Source organism: Cajanus cajan, chromosome 11 (genome assembly GCF_000230855.2).
Source record: "Cajanus cajan strain Asha chromosome 11, NIPB_CcT2T_4, whole genome shotgun sequence".
Taxonomy (NCBI): Eukaryota; Viridiplantae; Streptophyta; class Magnoliopsida; order Fabales; family Fabaceae; genus Cajanus; species Cajanus cajan.
This window is the reverse complement of record NC_138527.1, coordinates 39090995-39112136: the sequence shown is the minus strand read 5'-3', so window position 1 is coordinate 39112136 and position 21142 is coordinate 39090995. Positions and strand designations below refer to the sequence as shown.

At 33.6% G+C, this 21142-nt stretch overlaps 2 protein-coding genes across 2 annotated transcripts; one reads left to right on the top strand and one right to left on the bottom strand.

The window, feature by feature from the left end:
- Positions 1 to 10924: 10924 nt before the first annotated feature.
- Positions 10925 to 11922, top strand: LOC109801092 (CAP (Cysteine-rich secretory proteins, Antigen 5, and Pathogenesis-related 1 protein) superfamily protein). The gene has a single exon (XM_020362081.3). The coding sequence runs from the start codon at positions 11147 to 11149 to the stop codon at positions 11669 to 11671; it is 525 nt and encodes a 174-aa protein (XP_020217670.1). The 5' UTR covers positions 10925 to 11146; the 3' UTR covers positions 11672 to 11922.
- Positions 11923 to 12955: 1033 nt separating this feature from the next.
- LOC109801091 (uncharacterized) lies at positions 12956 to 18318 on the bottom strand. Its single transcript, XM_020362080.3, has 12 exons — positions 17747 to 18318; positions 17558 to 17633; positions 17329 to 17401; positions 16854 to 16937; positions 16443 to 16559; positions 15790 to 16251; positions 15105 to 15508; positions 14876 to 14975; positions 14726 to 14785; positions 14559 to 14645; positions 14260 to 14388; positions 12956 to 13564 (listed from the first exon to the last, which is right to left on the bottom strand). The coding sequence occupies exons 2-12, from the start codon at positions 17629 to 17631 to the stop codon at positions 13262 to 13264; spliced, it is 1893 nt and encodes a 630-aa protein (XP_020217669.1). The 5' UTR covers positions 17632 to 17633; positions 17747 to 18318; the 3' UTR covers positions 12956 to 13261.
- Between the last annotated feature and the right edge of the window lie 2824 nt (positions 18319 to 21142).

Here is a 21142-nt window from a genome sequence, read left to right as displayed (position 1 = left end):
ATACACTTAAAAGAATTGAATTTTTATGCAAAGTCATATCATGTTGGAATTTTTCAGGAGAGCAAAAATTTTAAGTTCTTTTGGAGGCAACTGCTATATAATGGCAATTGCGCTTCCAAATTAATTAATGGACATGTGAATAAAGATGCTGGGCTGCATTTCGTATTGTAGGTTTGAATATTTGAGTTAATTGTTTCTTTAGAATCAATAAATTATGCAGGGAAAGGCTGCAAAAGCCACATGACTATGTCAATGTGTTGTATGCTTGGGTGAATTCCATATTCATTAATTTTTCCTTTGTACCGTAATTCTCCTTAAATGAATTGCAGGACTAGAGATCCAGTTCTATATAATAATATCTGTAGATAAAATGAGATTGAAACATGTTTCGGTGGAAAGATAAGTTTCCAATAAAAGTTATAGATCATATTCAGTTGTAAGAAATCCCTTATATACTTAGATTGAATAACGAAGTTTGATTCATATATCTAAATGTGAGATTTCAAGTTGAGTTTAGTTTGTTATTATTTTAGCTTATTAAAATGTTTATATACAGTGGAATTTGGAATATTATCTGGGGTGGACCACTTTGTACACAATTATTTTAAGCCCTTGATCAATCTTTATTTTTATGGTTTCTATCTTAGTTTTCATGCACATTGGATTATTTCTCTTCAAATCATGTCCTTCATCACCATACCAGTCATCAACCACTTGTTTTTCTACACTGTGAAGATTGCGAGTTTCCCATTGCACGTGCCGATATCACTGTCAGAGCAAAGTATCACATAAACCTCCCAAAATTCTTAGGAATGGAATGTTTTTACATTCTTTCTACTTATTGTGGAATAGTGGAAGGGAAGAAAACAAATTGCAACAATTATCATGCAGAGCAGAGGTAAATCATAATTTCATAATTAATGGCCACTAATAACATTGATGCCACCCATTTACATTTACCGGGGCAACATTAGATGACACTGCTTCTAAGTGGCACTAGAGGGCACGTACAGTGAAAGAGATTTGCAAGCAAGGTCGCGATGGGAGCTTGTGATGTCAATTGTGACGAAGTTCAAGTAAAAAGAGGGAACTATAATTTTTGGGTCATTGAAAAGGAAGGAGCGTACAGTTTCGGAAAAAGAATAATCTAGTATATCAGTTGTATTAAATGATCTATGGGATAAAAATAATCCAGTTAATGGTTATAAATCATGTATTACCATAGATCACCTATTAAGTTGATCTACCTGAAATCTATTATCTTTTCAATTATGGGATGAACTTCCATGTTCATATGTCTAATAAGCCTTATTCATCTCTTTATCTCAAGTTGGTGGATTATATATACCTCAATTTTATGTCAAATTATATTTGTCATTGATTTGTATTATAAATTGGTTTATCATCCATTTTCAAATATCTCTTTTAGAGTTTCAATCAATGACCAAATACAGAAATCTTTAATATGAGATTTGTTAGTTAAAATATAAGATTCACGATTACTATGAATCTTCATAATTCACATAACCTCCAACTAGTCTGAGTTAAATATATGCCATTTGAAAAATTAGGAAGATTTGTTAGTTAAAATATAGGATTCATGATTGTAATAAATCCTCATAATTTACATAATTGTCAACTAACTCAAGTTAAATATATGTCATTTGAAAAACTAGAAACTAGGATTATAAGTAGGTTGAATTGGGATAAATTTATTACTTGACCAGATCAAAATTCAATGGATTGAGTTGGATCAAGTTTGTACTTCTTTTTTAAATCCTACTCAACCCAACTTCTATCAAGAATATGTTGGATTGAGTTGGGTTAATTAAGTTAGAATAATTAGATTTATTTATTTTTTGTAAAAATTTAAATATTTTATAATAAATATAAATCATTTGATATCTTTTTACAAATATAATATTATCAACTTATAAAGAAGATAATCATATAAATTAAATTTTAAAATAAATTTATTCATTTGTTATATTGTTATCAACTCAAATTAATGACCAACATTAATACAAAATAAAATTTAAGATAAATATATTATATTATTTTCATGTTATTAATACAAAAATATAAAATTTATTACTGAATAATAATAATAAAGAATATTATCTTAAATAAATAATTATACAAATACTAAATTTTTTTAAGGGGACAAATACTAATTTTATTATTATTATTATTATATTATATGATCAGATGAACTCACATATCAAAAAATACAATAGGTAAGAATTAAAGGAAAATGTAAAAAATCGTGATACTCAATAATAAAATTACATTTTAATTAGTACACATAAAACAAGTAATAATATTATAAGTAATGGGGTTATTTTATGGTATTTGTCTGAGAGGATATTTTATGAGTTATTTTATAATTTTATTACAAACATACTCCACAATGATGAGATATTGTCCACTTTGAGAGTTAGCCCTCACGGTTTTGCTTTTGATCATCACCTAAAAAGCCTCTCAATCATTGAAGTATGTTTGTATTATATAAGTTGTTATTTATTATATTATTTTATCAATGTGGGACTTGTTTGAATTCCAACAATAAGACATAAAATCTTTTAATTAATTACTAATACATTCATAAGTGGATTGAGTGGGTTGAGATGGTCAATCCAGTGAGTCAATTTCGTGGATCAAAGGATTGAGTTACCTAATTCACCCTTTTTTATAGCACATTAGACACATTCACATGATAGGTTAAATTCGTTTTGTCATTTCTTAAATCCAAAGTTTTTTATGGTAAAAATAAGGTTAACATATCATCCTAAACTTTATTTTATTTTCTTACTTTAACATTTGATAAATGTTTTATAAATATAATAGAAAATAGACTTGTTAAAATTTTGGGTGAAATAAGCGGTAGACAACAACACGAAATTTGTGATTTAATAAATAAAATCATAATTCTACAATCATTGATGACAGAAAAAACATTAAATATACGTAGTTAAAATTACATTTTGTTTATTTTTCTTTACGCGCGGTAAAATTGCAATTTGTTTATTGAACATATGTTTATACATAATTAAATTAATATATAAACTTGTTTTGCTGTTAACTAATTTTATAAAACTTGAATTTAATTCAAAAATCTGAACTTAAATTTAAATTAAAACATATTATTTTTTTTCTCTCCCTATTCTGTTTTTCCCATCTAGCTTTGCGACGAGCCACCATGCGCTTCAGTCGGAAGTAACTTTCGGCGACGACAGTTTTTTTTTTCCACTTGGTTTTGTTTTTCTCCATCAATGCCTCCTTCCATTTGATATTTACCCATGTTGTCCCATACTTGCAGTTGGGGAATAAGATTAAAAAAATTACCCAATAATGGAACAAATATAATTTTAATGATAAAAAAAAAAGGCGAAGGAAAGACAGCTACTGAAATCGAAATCCAAAATCCATAGATGTAGAGCAAGTTCAAATTGTGGGATGACAGTAGGTGAGTTGAGGAAACAAGTAAAAATGTCATCTCTTCCAAATATCGTTATTGTAAAAATGTCATTTTACATTATTTTCCTAAAACGATCATATGTTATCGTAATTTAAATTAATTATTTTAAATTTGTATTGAAATATTATTTTATTATATCACAAACATATTTATATACTATATATTATTATCATAAGAATATTCGATGACTTTAGATTATATCTTAATTGTTAATTGTGAGACTATTATTATGAATTTTGTTTTACTATTATTGTAGTCGCAAAATTAAAGTCTTTTAAAATATGAGAACAAAAATATATTTATTATATGTATGTACAGTCTGGATAAAGTTTGATCACTACTTCTATTATATTATAATTATAATTAGATACTCATATTAGAATTTTAGTGTACTATAGGTTTTTTTTTCCTTGTAGTATCCTTCGCACTTGTAATACTTTTTCCACGAAAAAAAAATAAATCTATAAAACGACATGTTTTAAAATTCAAATATTTCAATCAAAATAAATATACGTTGTTGTATAAGTTTTAAAGTCGCCACTCACGATTCAATGCTTACTAATTTCAAATAATAAAATCCCTTTGACATAAATAAAAGTGAAAAAGAAAATTTTAAAACATTATCTAACGATCTTATAACAAATACGAAACAAAAGAAAGAAACAAAAAACGATTACAATCGTTTTCTGATTCCAGCTACTCCTCTATATATAAATAAGAATACTAAAAAATAAGACTTTTGTTATTTTTTACTCTCTAAATTAATTCACTATTTATATTCTCTTTCTCTCGCTCTTGAATGTGTCTCCCTCTCACAATTATTAAAAAAATATTTTTTTATCTCTCTCCATCACCGTGTAAATTTTTAATTTAATATAATTTAAATTGTAAAAGCTATAATAAAAAATTTTAATCAATAATAATATAAAAAAATATCAAAACAAATTTTTTTTTATCTTTTACTGAATGTTATACATGTTCTTTTTATTTAAAGTATATTTAAGTAATTAAAAAGTATCATAACATTACAAAGTTAAAATTATTATTTAAATTTATTTCATTTTAAATTGGAATAAGCAAGTAATTAATAAATTAAAAAATCTTTATCTTTTGAATGCTTTTATTTAAATTCTAAATAAATATATTTTATTTTCTTAAAATAATATAAAAGTTAATGTATTACAAGTTAAGACGAATCAACGACACTATTTATAATACTTTTTAATATTTCTTTTATTATTGACTGAAATTTATGAAAAATCATAAATTTGTGGATCTCATATCATTTAATAAACTTCTCCTGGTTTAGTAATAGGATGTCCTACAACTTGTTATTTTTAATAAATAATAAATAAAGTATTAGGGGATAAATGTTAAAAAATGCACGTAACATTTCTTGTAAGTCAAATATTTAATAAACAAATTAACAAACATTAGAGTTTGTTTAGAAAAACTTCTTTAGAAATACTTTTATAAGGGTAAATTAGAAAAACAAAATTAAATAAACTTCTCCATAATTTAAAATTAATTTATACATAAATTAATGTAAAAACACTTTTTTATTAACTTTTCCAAACAAAAATTTCACTTATAGATAAACTAAAACTAGCTTATAGAAAAGTTTATTGTATTTTTTATTTCTATTTTTTCTTTTAATATTTTTGAAATAAAAAATCCAAGCAAACTCATAAAGTCAAAAAATTAGATTTTGATCATATATAAGCATTACATGAAGAAATAAAATCAAAGAGAAAAAATGACTATTAAAAGTATTAGGAGATAATAACTTCCTAATTATTGGATAATAAGTCAATAATATGTGAGAGATCTTCAGATCAAATATTATTATTTACTTAATAGTTAGTTAAAATTTTATAATTTTTAGTTTAATCTAAAACTTTACTTGTCTTACCAATACATATAAGTTATGATTAAGAATTGGATTTTTTTTGAATAATTAACTAAAATTAATTTAGAATTTAATATATGATGATGGTGTAAAAAAATTATTATGTTATCGGTGTATGATTTATATATATATATATATATATATATATATATATATATATAACTTTTCTAAAAATTAAGATGTATAAATTTATTAAATTGATTTTAACTTTAAAAAATTAAGAAAATCTATATTTTATATTTTATCTTTTTATATGTATTTATGGAAATTTTTTTATAGAAATACTATCATAATATCCCTTTTGGTATTGCATCTCATTTTTATCCATAAAATACGGATCCTTGAATGCTAAGAAAATTTTCCTAGGTGCCATTGGGACCCCAACTTGGCAACTTGTTAATATTAAAAGGGAGCAGGGGAAAGAAAAAGAAAGGTCTACGTTTTACTGTAGATTGTCATTCTTCCTTTTGGAAGACCTAGCTATATACGTGAATTACTACATCAAAGAGCACTCGCATGAAGATAAAACTCTCCAACCATCTAGTGGCTCACTTTTCTTTGCCTATCTTTTACATTAGTGGACTTGGCTAGTTATCTTTTCTTATACTATGCTTACTTTAAGACCCCCACAGATCATAGATTGCAAATCGTGGGTGCACTTTACTTGCCCTGTTTATTTAGAGAATGAGCATTCTTATTTTCCACAAACAATTAATACATGACAAAGAAAGTGCATGCTTTGAATTTTCTCCAATAATAAAATCAAGAGATTGAGTTAAAATTGAGTAATGATATTTGTCCACCTCAAAATCGGATGAATTGGCTGAAATTTTGTCAAAAGCTTTACTGATATCAATACGTTTTGAAAAACAAAAAGGTTATTCAAATGCCATTTTAGTTTGTGTTAATATTGTTTCGTTTTCTTTTAATTTATGTTGTGTTGTCAAAAGGTTAAGACGGTAAGATTTATAAAATCATAAATACTAAAAAATAAAAATGATATATCTAAAATATAGTATTTTTAGTTATAAAAGTAAAAGGTAGTAAGAAATCGTTTAGGCGAGATGTCAAGTGCTTTGAAGTTTGTTTCCCCCTGGGCTCGGTGGCGATCCCCCTCCCAAACCACCTGACGGCGACGGTGGATGCCCAACCCTTCATCATGTATCCTTCAAGGAAAAGGTAATAGGCAAAACGGTTACGCAAACAAAGGCTCGTGATTTGCTTGTGGAAGGTGAGATGAATATGGAACTGGAAGGCGGGAATAGACTTCTACCGAAATTCACGATTGCCCCTTCGACCTTCGATCAACTCTGTAACCCATGGAGGGCATGCTTGGTGGTGAAACTCTTAGGCAAACGCCTAGGCTTTTTCACTTTACGCGAAAAAATGAAAGCCACATGGAAGCTAGCGGGTGGATTTGAACTCCTGGACGTGAGCAATGGATACTTCTTGGTGAAGTTTGACATGGAGATAGATAGAGACAAAGTGATCAATGAAGGACCGTGGATGATATTCGACCATTATCTTACGGTCAGACCATGGTCGCCGGATTTCTCCGCATTGGAGGACCACATTGAAAAAACCATTGTCTGGGTACGTTTTCCGAATCTGAACATGATGTTCTATAATGAAAGCGTCTTACTGACGTTGGCATCAGCCATAGGGAAGCCTTTACGGGTGGATAACACAACTATGAACATGCTTAGAGGACGCTTTGCCAGAGTATGTGTTGAGATCGATCTGAGTCAACCTTTGGTAGGCAAATTTAGTCTAAATGGGAAGTGGCACAACGTAGAGTATGAGGGTCTCCGCATGATATGCTCTGCGTGTGGGTGTTATGGCCACATCACAAGGAACTGCCTTACCAAAACACACCCCGCAACAGAGGAGCCGCCAGCCGTCGTGTTGCCACAGGACCATGGAAAAGACACCTTACAGGAATTCACGTCTAGGGTTACAACAATTTCGGAACAAGAGAATATTACGTTGCATGATAGTCGCGGGGAATCTTCCACAAAAACTGACTCATCTAATATTGAGCCACATGGTGAGTGGTTAGTGGTTAAACGTAAAAACCGGAAAAGCGGGCACAAAAGTATGGGCAAATCATCCAAAGATTTGTCCCAGATTTTCTCGTTCCAAGCGGGCGGGAAGAAAGGCAAAGACGTGGCAGGCAAGGTGGGGCCTAAGCCCCCTCCGAAACATGGGTCTTGGGGTGGACCACCTCAGCACGACATTGTGGGTCCACCGCCAGCTCGTGTGCCAACACATAATGGAAAAAAACGCTTCTGTTTGGAGGTGCAACACCCGTCGGGCAGCCCACAGCCCCTCCCCGATGAGATCCCTAAGACTATGCCTGACCCTACACAGGTTACCACTGAATCAGCTAGCTTACGAGACATGGGTGAGGGTGGACTCTCGATTCATAACCTCCACCATGTACAGGGTATTCGCTACACCATGCTAAATGACGACGAGTCCTTCGAACCAGGCATGGATAATTCTGTGAGAAAGGAAAATAATTTGGAGGGGGTGGCACATCCTCCAACAACCACCATGGAGGAATAATCAGTCCGAATCTTTGTCGTGCCAGATCCACATTTTTGTTATCATGTTATTTAAAGATATGAATATCCTAGCTTGGAACATTCGTGGTGCGGTCAAGGCCAAAGGCAAACGACGTACTAGGGAACTTGTATCCTGCTACAAACCTAGTATTATTTTTCTCTTAGAAACACACTGTCCCTTTCAAGTTGTTGCTCCATTCTAGCATAATCTTGGCTACGACATTCATGGCCTCTCTAAGGCACGAGGGCATGCAGGAGGTATCTGGGTTCTTTTACAGACTACTGATAAGCCTTGGGTGCAGGTTCTTACACATAAATATCTCCAACAAGGCTCCATCTTGAATCACTCCCCTCCTCTTGGAGCCTCCTATGTGTGGCGCAGCATTAACAAAGCTGCTTTGGCATTACAGGCAACTTTTGGGTCTCGCCTAGGCACGGGACAATCACATTTTTGGTACACAAATTGGCTTGGGACCGTCCCTCTATGACAACAGGTGTCTTTTGTGGATATTCACGATTCCTAGCTACGGTTATTCGAGCTTTGGGACACAGATGGTTGGCAACTACACCGTCTACACACATGCATGCCTCAACAACTAGTGGAGCGAATTCAACAAGTGACAATCCCTCAGAATCAGGTGGGCGACGATAGAATTGCTTGGTTTGGAAGTAACAATGGAGTGTTTTCTGCATCGTCAGGTTACCATTATATCCTAGGCCATGGAAGTCCTACAGATAGGATTTGGAGGAAGCTTTGGAAGTTACCAATCCCTGAAAAACTATAGTTTTTTCTCTGAAAAGTTTTGCATGATGCTCTTCCCACGAACTACAAAAGATTTACGTGCCATCTGGCTCCGTCTCTAGCTTGCACGCGTTGCTCTGCGATTGAGGAGACCACCCTTCATGTGCTCCGCGATTGCCCACATTCGAGGGAACTATGGTATAGGATGGGCATTGCTTCTACGACGATGATGTCGACTCCCAACCTACATCATTGGCTTTGACATATTTTCAATCATGAAAAGCGAACTTTGATCCTATCTACACTTTGGTGTAACTGGAAATGGCGAAATACCCAGGTAATCGCCAACACCTCCTGGAGTGTCACGTATGTTTGTCAACTAGTTGGACGACAGAAGCTTGAGTGTCATCTTTATTGCTCAAAAACACCTCAGGAGCAAGATGGTCACTGGGCCCCTCCTGACCAGGGAGACGTGAAACTGAATTTAGATGGCTCTTGCTCTAGCCAAAAGTCGATGGGTGGCGGAGGTGTTCTCCGGGGTGGCCGTGGAGATTGGCAATTTGGATTCTCCACATGCTATGGCCAAGGCAGTCCTCTTCTCGCAGAAATTCTGGCAATAACGGATGGACTGATGCATGCTTGGAGGTTGGGGTATAGAAATATAACCTGTGAAACTGACTGGTATGGAAGCAATAGATGCAATCAATATCTCTGATATGAGGGAGCTGTCACTGCATGTGCATAAGGATAAGCTTTTGCAAATACATAATATTTTAAGGAAGAACTGGAGAGTGAAGATCGTGCATATCCCTCGAGAGTGAAACATAATGGCGGATTGCTTGGCTCATGAGGGAGCCAATGGTTTGATTAAAGAGTTCATTACCCCTCCACCCCTAGCCCTTGAAGCTTTCCTTCAAGATCTAGCGAATGTAGGCTAGTTAGTTTCATACTGTTCTTGTTTTCTTTCTCTTATTTTCCTTTCTCTACAAAAAAAAAAAGGTAAAAGGTAAAATTCATGACAACTGTAATTTAAAATTATAAAATATTTAATTATTAACTACTTTAATATTAAAAAACCAGATGAGTATTTAAGACAATATTTAATAATTTAAGGGATAAATTAGAATACAATATCCTAATGACAACTGTTCTAACAAGTCAGAATAGGAATAAATTATTAAAAAAAAATTCAAATCAAAACATTTCAATTTGAACAACATTCTTTTTATTATTTGTTATTCGCTCTCTATCGTATAACGAATGCTGTCTTAAATTATTTTATTAATAAATAAAAATTAATAAATAGATAAAAAAAAAATAATAGTCTTATAAAATTAATTTTACAATTATTTATTTTTACTAAAAATAAAATAATAAAACAATTATTTTCTAAATAATATTATTAGAATTATAAATAAAAAATAGACCAGTAAAATTATATTACAAATTAACATGATATTTATTTTGATACTTATTTTTTCGTTTAACACAATTATTATGAGGGACAAGTAAAATTTACTGAAATACATAAATTTTAACATGTTACACATTTTGTAGATCATTTTATTCTTTTATAATTCAATTATACATATTTTACTTTCTAATTTTTTTTTCACATTATAAGTAATTTATGCATTTTTAATATCAATTTATTATTATATAATTTTTATTATTTATTGTTTTTAAAAATAATTGAGGTAGGAAGTGACTTTTATAGGCTAACAAATATGGTATATTTAAAAATAAAATGATTAAGTTGAAGGATATAATATTTGTTTGTGCGGAAAGTATCCATAATTAATAAATTTGTTGTGGTAAGTGGTAACGCAGGCGCAGAGGTCAAAGTCAAAGGTAATGCGACATATTGCATATACATCAACGTCACCCTGGAAATGGAAGAAACTAGATCCGCAACATTCCAAATAAAAGAAATTAACAATAACAAGGAAACCGCAGCATCATCCATTCTGCGCATCTTCTCCATCCTTCAAAACCACACCACCCACTCCGGAGTCTTTCCGAAGGCCGTCGTCGATATTACTTTCCCGAGTGCAATTTGATAAAAATTTATAAAAAATAAATAAATTCTCAAATAATATTATTTTTTTTAAGGAGAAACCACATTCAGAAACTTTTAAGTTCAGATTAAAGTAAAAAAAAATATGTATACTGTTAAAAGGAGAAAGAGAGAGTGAGAATTGAATGAAGTGTACTGCGTACCATGTTTAGTAAAAATAGTTTACAACATTCGAATGTGCAAACAAAAACAAAGTCTCACCCTGCATTCTGCAATACAGCTTGCACTCATTGTCCATGCATGGTCATTGGTCTCACAGCAACAAAGGGCAATTTCGTAAATCCATCGCAATCTAATTTCCTCGTCCGTGACTTGTTCAACTTTGGCGTACATAACACCTGCAAGGTAAACAGATAACGTGAAACAATCCAACATGTTCCGTCACACTTTATTTTCACTGGCCACGCTCCTTCTTCTCTTATCCCACCGCGCCAGCACCACGGCGCCGGAGCAGGCTCCGCCGCCGCTTGCAGGCGCGGCGAGGGAGTTCCTGGAGGCGCACAATGTGGCGAGAGCCGCAGTGGGCGTGGAGGCGCTGAAGTGGAGCGAGAAGCTTGGCAACGCGTCGAGCCTCATGGTTCGTTACCAGAGGAACAAGAAGGGGTGCGAGTTCGCGAACTTGACGGCGAGCAAGTACGGAGGGAACCAGCTGTGGGCGGGGGTTATGACGGTGGCGCCGGGCGTGGCGGTGGAGGAGTGGGTGAAGGAGAAGAAGTTCTACGTCCGCGAGAACAACACGTGCGTGGGGAAGCACGAGTGCGGCGTTTACACGCAAGTGGTGTGGAGGAACACGACGGAGGTGGGGTGCGCTCAGGCCACGTGTGTGAAGGAGCAAGCTAGCTTGACCATTTGTTTTTATGATCCACCGGGGAACGTCATAGGGGAGGCCCCCTATTGATCCACGCATCCAACTATGCTTAACCTAACTCTGCCTTTTCATCCTCTCTTTATCTATTATGCATGCACCATGCCTTTTTATGTTTCGAATATGACTTTTGCCTATGTTTATTTTCTGTCTTCATGTCATTTGTAATTTGCTAATGTTGATGATTTTAAGTAGGATGATAACTTTGTCAAATTTGCTTTGTATTTTTGGTGGTTGGGATGGTTAAGTGTTTGAGAAAAAAAAAAAGTACCATTGATAAATTATTAGGTAGTGTCTATAATCTCAATCAACTACCATTTTATATGTATTAAAGATTTTTAACTTTAAAAAAATAATAATTACATTTGATTACACGTTGAACTAATTAGAATCATGTGATTCTAGATTATTTAATAATTTCTCAGAATCATATAGGTTAGTGTTTTGATTAATAATTGACCTTTTTTTATATAATTACATGCATGTCCTGAATCCGCTTGACAAATTTTGGAACGATATTGTCTTATTTTATTGAATAAGAATTCCTCGAATCATCATGACACTCAAATCACAAAGCTATAACACTTCTTTTTTACCTTCTAGCGTCATATAGCACCCAATTGTTGTATGCATTTACTTTCTTTGTATATAGTTAATTTACCGGAATAGGGGTGAGAGGCCAAGTCAATAAATTTAGTATCAGTCTATTAGAGTTAGTAGGAAGTGTTTGTATCTTCGCCAGCAAAGATAAAATTCTTGGTTTGAAAAGTATATGAATATCTAATTAAACTTCAGAAAATCTTTTTTATTTATTTATATTATATATGTTTTAAAAATAATTCAATATCGAGTGCGTGGATCAACATATCTAGCACTGGACAGTAATGAACCTGACTTCCAAGACTTCAAGTGCGCATCAGGGAGAGGGTGGCTCCCATCAAATACGGACCTGAATCAACTGTGTCATGTAAACCCAAAAATCTTACAACATGACTTTAAATATTGGTATTTTTTTAGTGCATGGACCAAGATACAACTTACATCATGTTTAACATTATTGTCAATTTGTCATTCATTATTCTGTTCAGCGTGAGAGTCTACCTGAAAAAAAATAGAAGGAAAAAAAACTCCACTTTTGTACTAGCTTTAAGTGTTCATTCAATAACATTTGTTTCAGAAGCTGGAGCCAGAAAATTGGTTCTAGGGTCAGATCAATCCAATTAACACCAACCTCGTTGACAAAATAAACCCTTTATGATTTAGCCATCACGTTATTTCTCATTTGATTATAATATTAATTGCGGTGATCTAAAACCATTTGTTTTGTCTTTAAGCTCACTTCAATAGTAGTTCTATTTTATAATACCCAACATGTTAGACAATCACCAAACATATACATGTGCTGTGGGATTAGCTAGTGCATCCACAGTAGCAACACAGGTTAATTATTTACACCGCTGCAATTATAGGTAGTACAATGGCATAACATAATATAACAATGCTTCACATTGTAATATTATATCTCGCTGTACCCTTTCTACTTTGTACAAAAAGAATTACATAGATCAAACAAACAAAGCAGATCACCTGCCACAGTAAGAAGTGACTCTGCCAAGTAATCAATCATTTTACCATATCCTTAGATATGAGGTATCGAAAAGTAAAGTTGTGTGGAATCCATTCTATGTACTTCCGGGATTTTGAAAGTTGACATTTCTTAACACTCTTTCTTAAGGATTCGGGTAGAGATTCTAGGATCATGTCCATGACACCATTGGGGCACAAACCTGAGTCCTTGGTGAATGATTCAACAAGTTTTGGTAAGAGTATTTTTTGGTCCTTGCGTACCCCCAAGTTAGCTCGAATGTACTCGTCCTTTGCAACTTCTAGCTCTTGAAACACCCTCTTTGGTGTATATACACGTACCTGCATGTCAAACGTCACCAGAAGATAACAACTCAATAGAGTTAAGTAAGTGAAAATTAAAAAATGGTTAATCTGTTTGTCCATATATTTATTACTTAATCCCCTGCATTCAACTTGTTTGGTTAACTTAACTAGTACACGGTGTCCTGGTTTTCAACTAACACGGAATAGTCCATTTTATCTTCAAAACAAAGCAAGGCATGCTTGAAACAAATTCTTGTCCCTTTTTCATCCTCGAATTCAGACCCTCAATTTAAAACCAATAACTTAGGGTCTAACTAAAGAGGGAAGTTATTGCCAATTAAGATTTTTTTTTTTTCACTTAGTTGTCAGATTTTGATTTGGAGACAGCAAAAGGGGGGCATAGGATGCGAATCCAATGAGAATAGTCCACTACTCACTGTACATTCCATGTTAAACACAGTTAAAAGTAATTTTCTTCCATATGTAATAACACCACCAACGCAAGCATCACATTTACATATAGTATTGTCAAATTAAGACATGGAACAACTTTTGCAAGTTATTTAATTCCCTTGCTATAAAAACATGATTAGTCTCAATAAAACTGTGTTCAGGGTCAAAATGATTTGTGCTTGATTGCCAGCCAATGTGTAAGGTATTGCTCAAACAAAAAAATGGGCATGCTAGAAATGTAACGAAATTGGATGCAAATGAGAGAGTTGAGGGAATACCGCAGGATCAGAATGGTTTCCTGAACAGAGTGCAAAGTGTGAAAGAGGCTCAGGATGCTCCATTGCATAGGCTTGTCGTCTATCTCCAGCTTTGAATTTTGTCCTTGGAGAAAATAACAAGCGTAGCCACTGCAACAGGAAGCAAGTTTGAAGAAGCAACCATGTAAATCACCAGTGTGAAGAATAAAAAACAACAAATACTTTTCATATGGAGGAGATATTTTATTATTTGAATGCACTTCCATTTTATTTTTCTCAACTTTATTATACAGGGAGGTGGTTGTGAACATAGGATTCACCTGTCCTGGGCGAGATATCCGGCACTTAAGTATAGTACTCTGTATTGTGTCTGCACTAACTGTATGACCCCCAACATTATATGCAGCCTGCAAAGACCTTAGGCTTAAGAGTTTCATCCTTTAATTAATGACTTTAAGCTACTACTCACTCAAATCTCAATGTTTACCTTCAATAGAAGAAACACTCTTTTCACATTGTGTTGTGGAATCCCATAAGCCAAAAATGCCTATTAGAAACAAAAGAACGTATTATAACCCAACTAATCAAGTGGGAAAATATTATATGGAAACATATTCTTGATAAATATAATACTTACATGCATTACCAAAGCATTGTGTATGTTGATCCAAAAAGCTAGCTTCTCCTCGTGTTTCAACTTGCCTGGATCTACTTCTTCCAATCGACAAATAAGTGATCTAAAACAACAAAAAAGGACATGATCATTAAAACTCCACCTTGGACCAAAGAGTTCAATGTTACCATGTACTTTTAACATGAGACCTTCATTATCTTATTCTCATCAAATATAAATTATAAAGCCTCACCTGAAATTCTGTAGCAACTTCTCGGTATCAGCCGATTTCTGACCCTCTCTATAAAGCCATGATACTTCAACCATGGTGCTGTATGGCCCGCTAAACTCCTTAAGTCCTTCCACGTGGAAAGGATTGTCTAAGCGTACATCAAAAGAAGAATTATTCCTGAACCTTGGACTCCACATGTCACCTTGATCTCCAATAGAAAAGGCACTTGCTGAGGACAAGGATGAACTTGGAGATGAAAGGCCTGGATGTGTCATAGGAGGTTCTGCAAGCTTACAATATATGGCTGATATGCACTTGACCATATCCTCAGAAAGTTTATTAGGTGCCACTGAAACATGATCAGATATTCGGGTACCAAGATGTTCTGCAAGACTGATTATGTTTGAAGAAGAGCTTTGAGCATACTGCATAGAAATAGAATCATGTATTCAAAGTCAAAATCCAAAAAAAAATAAAATTTATGATTGCTATGCAACAACTTAATGTGTAAGAAGCCAAACTATGATCATATTAGATAAACTTTTCCATAACCTCTCATCTAAGTTCTCTAAAAGCTGAAGTAAATGAGTTGATTATAACTTGTAGAAGAAACTAATTTATTTTACTTCCTAATTTCGTTTCTTATAATTGATAAGTTCATCTAAACAAAACTCAAATAACTAATTTTCCATGAAACTAGATTTACCTCCAACATGGACAATGGTTGGGAATGACAGGCACGCAGAGATTTAGCTAAAGATTCTTCTGGAGGAGAGGCTCTTGTAAACGCTGGACAATGGGATAATGACGAATGGCAACGATAAACACCAGAATCTAAGTTCTTTTCTTCTGGAAAATTTTCATCATATTCTTTCCCAAAAATCTCGGGCTCATATCTGTTATGTTCCTTTCTCAGAGTATCAAGTTCGTGGTCATTAGATTGTACTGTAGAACATTCTCTCTTGGTTAAAACCTTAGGCATAGAAACATTGGTGAATCTTGCTCTAGGTGTTGTTAGAGGGAACTTTACACTTTCTTCCTTAGTTGTTGGAGATACAGAAGATAATTGTTGATCAAAAGCTTTACGGTACAAGGAGAGAAGATGCTGTTCCAAGTACACTACTTCCAACTCTAACACTGCAATTTCCTTAATTAATTCCGTGGCAGGCTGGAATACCAAAAAAAATAAAAAATTAGGACTAGTAGAAATGTAAAACAGTGTATATAGGCTGCACAATAATCTTATGATCCAAGACATAGATACATGTGGCAGGATCGATCCACAAAACTAACTATTGTACATTAATGTTTTTACAAATGCACACTTATAGTTCCTAATTTTATAGAGCTCGTCGTTACCTTAGGTATCATCATCTCATTTGAATTAACGAGAGATGGAGATCTGTATCCAAGTGCCTTTTCTAACGTGCATCTAACCTGAAATTGGTCTTGTAATCTTTTCTCTAGCTGTAGAATCTGTTTCAGGGTAATTTAGCAATAAACAAATAAATAATATGAACGAAATCGACATAGTAATTTGGCAGAAGTATGATGAGTCACTAGGCAATGCAGGAGCATGATTAAAAGAATATGGTCCAAGTCACACTGATAATGGATACCCAAGCTTAATAATGGATGTGAAGTACCAAAAAATAAGAAAGAAAACAAAAAAAAAGGGGGCATGGATAAACGGTGCACAGTGCAATAAATATGACTGCAGCAAAATATGCATCAAAAGAATTATGATGAGCAGTAGTTGTGGTATTGTACCTCTTGCTTCAGAGTACTGTGGACTTCATTTATAGGAGTTCGGTTTTTCCTAGCTTTATCACATTCCGTGAGGTAACCCATATCCTGGAGCCATATCAAACCCATACATGAAAAGTAATAAATATTGTTGTGCGTGGGGACTACAGAAAATGAAATCAAAATAGGCCATCAATGTCCTAACAGTATGGATGTGATTAATGAAATCAAACGCATACTGTTTGCCAAAAACCAATTCTCTGTTCATCCATCTTAATTAAACTTTTGGAAATATAGTTATTATTAAATTCTGGTCCGTCATTGACATCATTCATGATATATATTGTGCAAAAAGTCAAAAGAAAAATGATGAAATTTCTTTTCAGCATCATACACGCCTATTCATTCATGCCTAAGAATTTATTTATCTACATGCAGTGCTTTCAATTGCTGAGATTATTATAAAAAAAAATATTAGAAAGAAGTGATTTGAGTGTACCAGTTTCTTTCGATCTGTGGCGTGAAGGCGATTATCTGGATTATCATCCTCAATTTTTTTCTTATCAGGAAGACTGCCATGTAAAGCACAGTAAAGATAAGAAAGCAACTCCTCTTGTATGGTTCCACATGAGAAACAAGAAAAATTATGGATACACATAATTATAAATAACCAAAGAGCCCCTACTTAAGCAACAGGAAAAGCTAAAGCATAAGAAAAAGATAGAAACCTCTTTGAGCGTTTGTGCCTTTGAGTAAATCTCAGTCCCAGCATTTTATTTTCACCACCCTCTTCAAGTCCCATACCTGAAAGCCACCCAAATAAGAGTTGTTCACACGGTAATGCAAATACAATTGACAATTCGCAGAAACAACAATTTCAACTGTTGAAAAGCAAAGCAACAAAGATACAATCCTACCTAGGAACTTCACAAGTCAGAACTCAGATGAAGCACACTTGAGAAATTAACCAAAAGCACTAGCCAAGACTCCAGAGTCCAAATTTAGTTACTAAAAGATTCCAACACTTAACATCACATGTCCCTTTGCATTTCATCAGAGCATAGCCTACTTCCTGGAAGTTCCCACGAAGTGATCATTGGCTGTTAAGTGTGTATGACAGAAGCATAAATGTGGAGAAAAGATTAGTCTTATGACCAAACAATCCTTCTCTATGAAGACTCTCCTCACTCCTCACTTCTAGTGCTAAGCCACTACAATGGCCTTTGTAAAGGATGGCCTTTTGGCATTTGCATCAAAAGAAGTTCTTGGAGTGTGCTTTAACTCAAGAACAAAGTCTTTATAGAATAACTTTGACAATAGTGAGCGAGGGGAAAATGTCAAAGCATGAAAAAGTGAACAAATCTCACTCTAAAGTCTCCCTAGATATATCCAAGTTGTGACCAACGAGAAGAAGAAAATAAATAGTGGCTTGTCAACTGTCGTGAGTGGAAAGTGAATGTGTGAATAGCAGTGTATTTATTTTCAACATTCTCTTCTCTTGTTGGGAAAACAAGTGGGAGTTGGTGACCGTCTGTCCACCCTTTTGTCTCATTTTGCACCCCATTTAATTATACCTTAGACATTAAGCCAGTTGATTTGAAACAACACAATGAAGACAAAATAAATTGGGACAAATATTATCTAGTTTATTTTTGGTAGAAAAGATAAATTGTGATCGAATCAAATGAGTATTTTTTTTTTAGGTGTTTTGGTGCAATCTGTGTACAGTATTAGAAAATCCCTAGTTAAAATCTAGTGGCACTATAACATGTGTGTATCACTCAATCATTTTGTTTGATAATTGTTTTCTCCTGCTTAGGAGCTTAATCATTGTTTTTGTATTACGTACTTTTCTAGTTTTTAGTTAGACTTCTCAAGTTTTACAGATTATAATCAATGATGAGAAAACAAATGAGCGTAAAAAAAATACTAGATTAAAAGAAAGAAAAAGCAAGGATTTACCTAAAAAGGGATGAAAGGTAAGAGATAAAGGACATTGGATGCTTGAAAGGAATAGAGGTTATGTTGTGCCTTGTGGGGTTTCTCTTTGTCTAAATGGCTTTTTGAGGGATGACATGGGAGATACCCATATTGTCCTTCAGTATCAAAGAGACTAACGTTTGTCAAAGAATCTACACATATAATAATATACTAATGGGGCTTGACCTTTCTGGTTGCAAAACCAATACAAAAAGAAAAGGATGGGGGTGTGGTAAGCTGGCCAGATCTTGCTTATAGTAATCATAGAGAACTATTGAGAGAAAAAAAAAAGTTTCTTTTTTCGCTGCACACTTGTTTAGACGTATAGAAGAGTAAAAAGGGAAAAAAAGGAGCATAAGAGACTCAAAAGAAGCTGTGAAAAGATAAAAGGAAAAAGGATCATTAATTGTTAAGAAATGTTCACATGCTATATTATTATATTATCTAATGAAAATATTTTATATATTGAAAATTGTGGAAAGGAGGGGGATTCACCGTAATGATAGTGATATTCAGTGCACAGAATTATCTTAACCTAACTTCTGTTGTTTTATAGCGTAGAAGGTAGGTGGAAAATAGAGCCAAGAAAAGCTACAGAAAAAGACCGGTAAACTTCTTTGATAGGCTAGTGAAGAAACGTTGTTTTGCTTAAACAACGTTATCTATTTTCCTGATAGAGGAGATTATGTCAAAACATATGGCATTACTTGTAGGGAAAATTAATATTAACGTTTGAACTTCAATTAATTTTTTTTTACATAAAAAAGGTAAGTGACAAATTTGACAAAAGCCTTGTGGAGTTATTCTCCCTATGAACTGAGGAACAACAAAACAAAATGCGGGGTTCTTCTTTGGACGCATCAGATATTTTAAGTTTCACTACAGAGTGGAAATTTCATTTCAGGTCCCAACAAATAAACAAATGAAACTTCTATTTTATCTTATTATCGAAATTGCATAAATGTCAGAAGGACGATTTTCAATGCCAGAAAACACCACTATATAACAAGAGAAATGTGTAGTATATGTGATTTTAGATCAGGTGATGGGTAAAATTTCAAATTAATCTGACAGACATGCTTCCATCGATGTAATCATCGAAAAATATACATAGCAGCCTCTTTAATTGAGGAATAGGATTACAAAAGTACAAATTATGACATCCTTATAACAAGGATCTAAGTTCACATAGTTCTATATGACTGAGATTCTCCTTAAAAAAACACAAGATAAGGTTAGGTGAACTTGCTTAGATGGTAAAATTGTTGTTTTTACTGAAACATTTTCAAATGATTTGGCTGTGTTTCATGCATAGACAATCAAATATTTATTTTAACATAAGACGGACGGTTATTTTTAGCTGAACTGATAAGAGAAGACAAAATAGAAGCTTTTTATAAGCAAGTAAATTCAAAAGCACTCGAAGGGATTCTAAGCTAGTTTGTACGTAGAAGGGTACTTGTTATTTGTGATCTTTTGTCGTTGCTGCCACTGCCAGCTATATTATATTAGCTAGTGTTTGTTTGTTTTCATATGAGAACCAAAATAATTTCGAACACATAATTTAAGACAAATTAAAGTTGGTCTTCATATGAACTTGTGACAGAAGCACCTAGCATACGTACCATGCCTGACATGGTGACACTAACTAGTGGAACGATCACAGTCATTATGTTGGCGATTATTTTGTATTTAGTCTTTAGATTTTGGCAAGGCTTTTTACTTGGCAAGTGATGACACTCCATGCTTGAACATACTAGAGGAGTAAAGGAAATTGAAAAAATAATGAAAGTGACTTCTCAAACAAAGTGGCCAAACCAAATCAAAGGTGTTGTTTCCAAAACGTGAACCATAATTTGGCTATTGCAGCTCCATGGATCTTCTAGGAGAGGGGGTCCTCGATGTCAAAACCTACATCCATTAGTTGTGTCCATTAGTTATACATGTGGGAAAAGGGTGAAAGACACAGTGTATAACTGTTTGTGTATGTCCTGGTGAAAGAGGCTAATATGGACACATACTGGTTTTGGTTTTGGGGAGGCCTAGTAGAATCCCATTTGTGGGACAGAACAAGTGAACTTTCCAAAGACGTTTGGACAAACTAGTCAATGCCAATCATATATATCCATCAAAAGGCATATTCTCTCTCTCTCCTTCCCTAACTCCTAACCTTTTATGCTAGAAAACCAAAAAAATTACTATTTTGTAATAATACTTTGAATATCCAATAACAAGTGGTTTAAGGATGTTGTTTAAACATCTTATAAACAAAACATAATATAAGAACATTAATAATATTCTGGATCACTCTCAGACCAATTATCTCCATACAG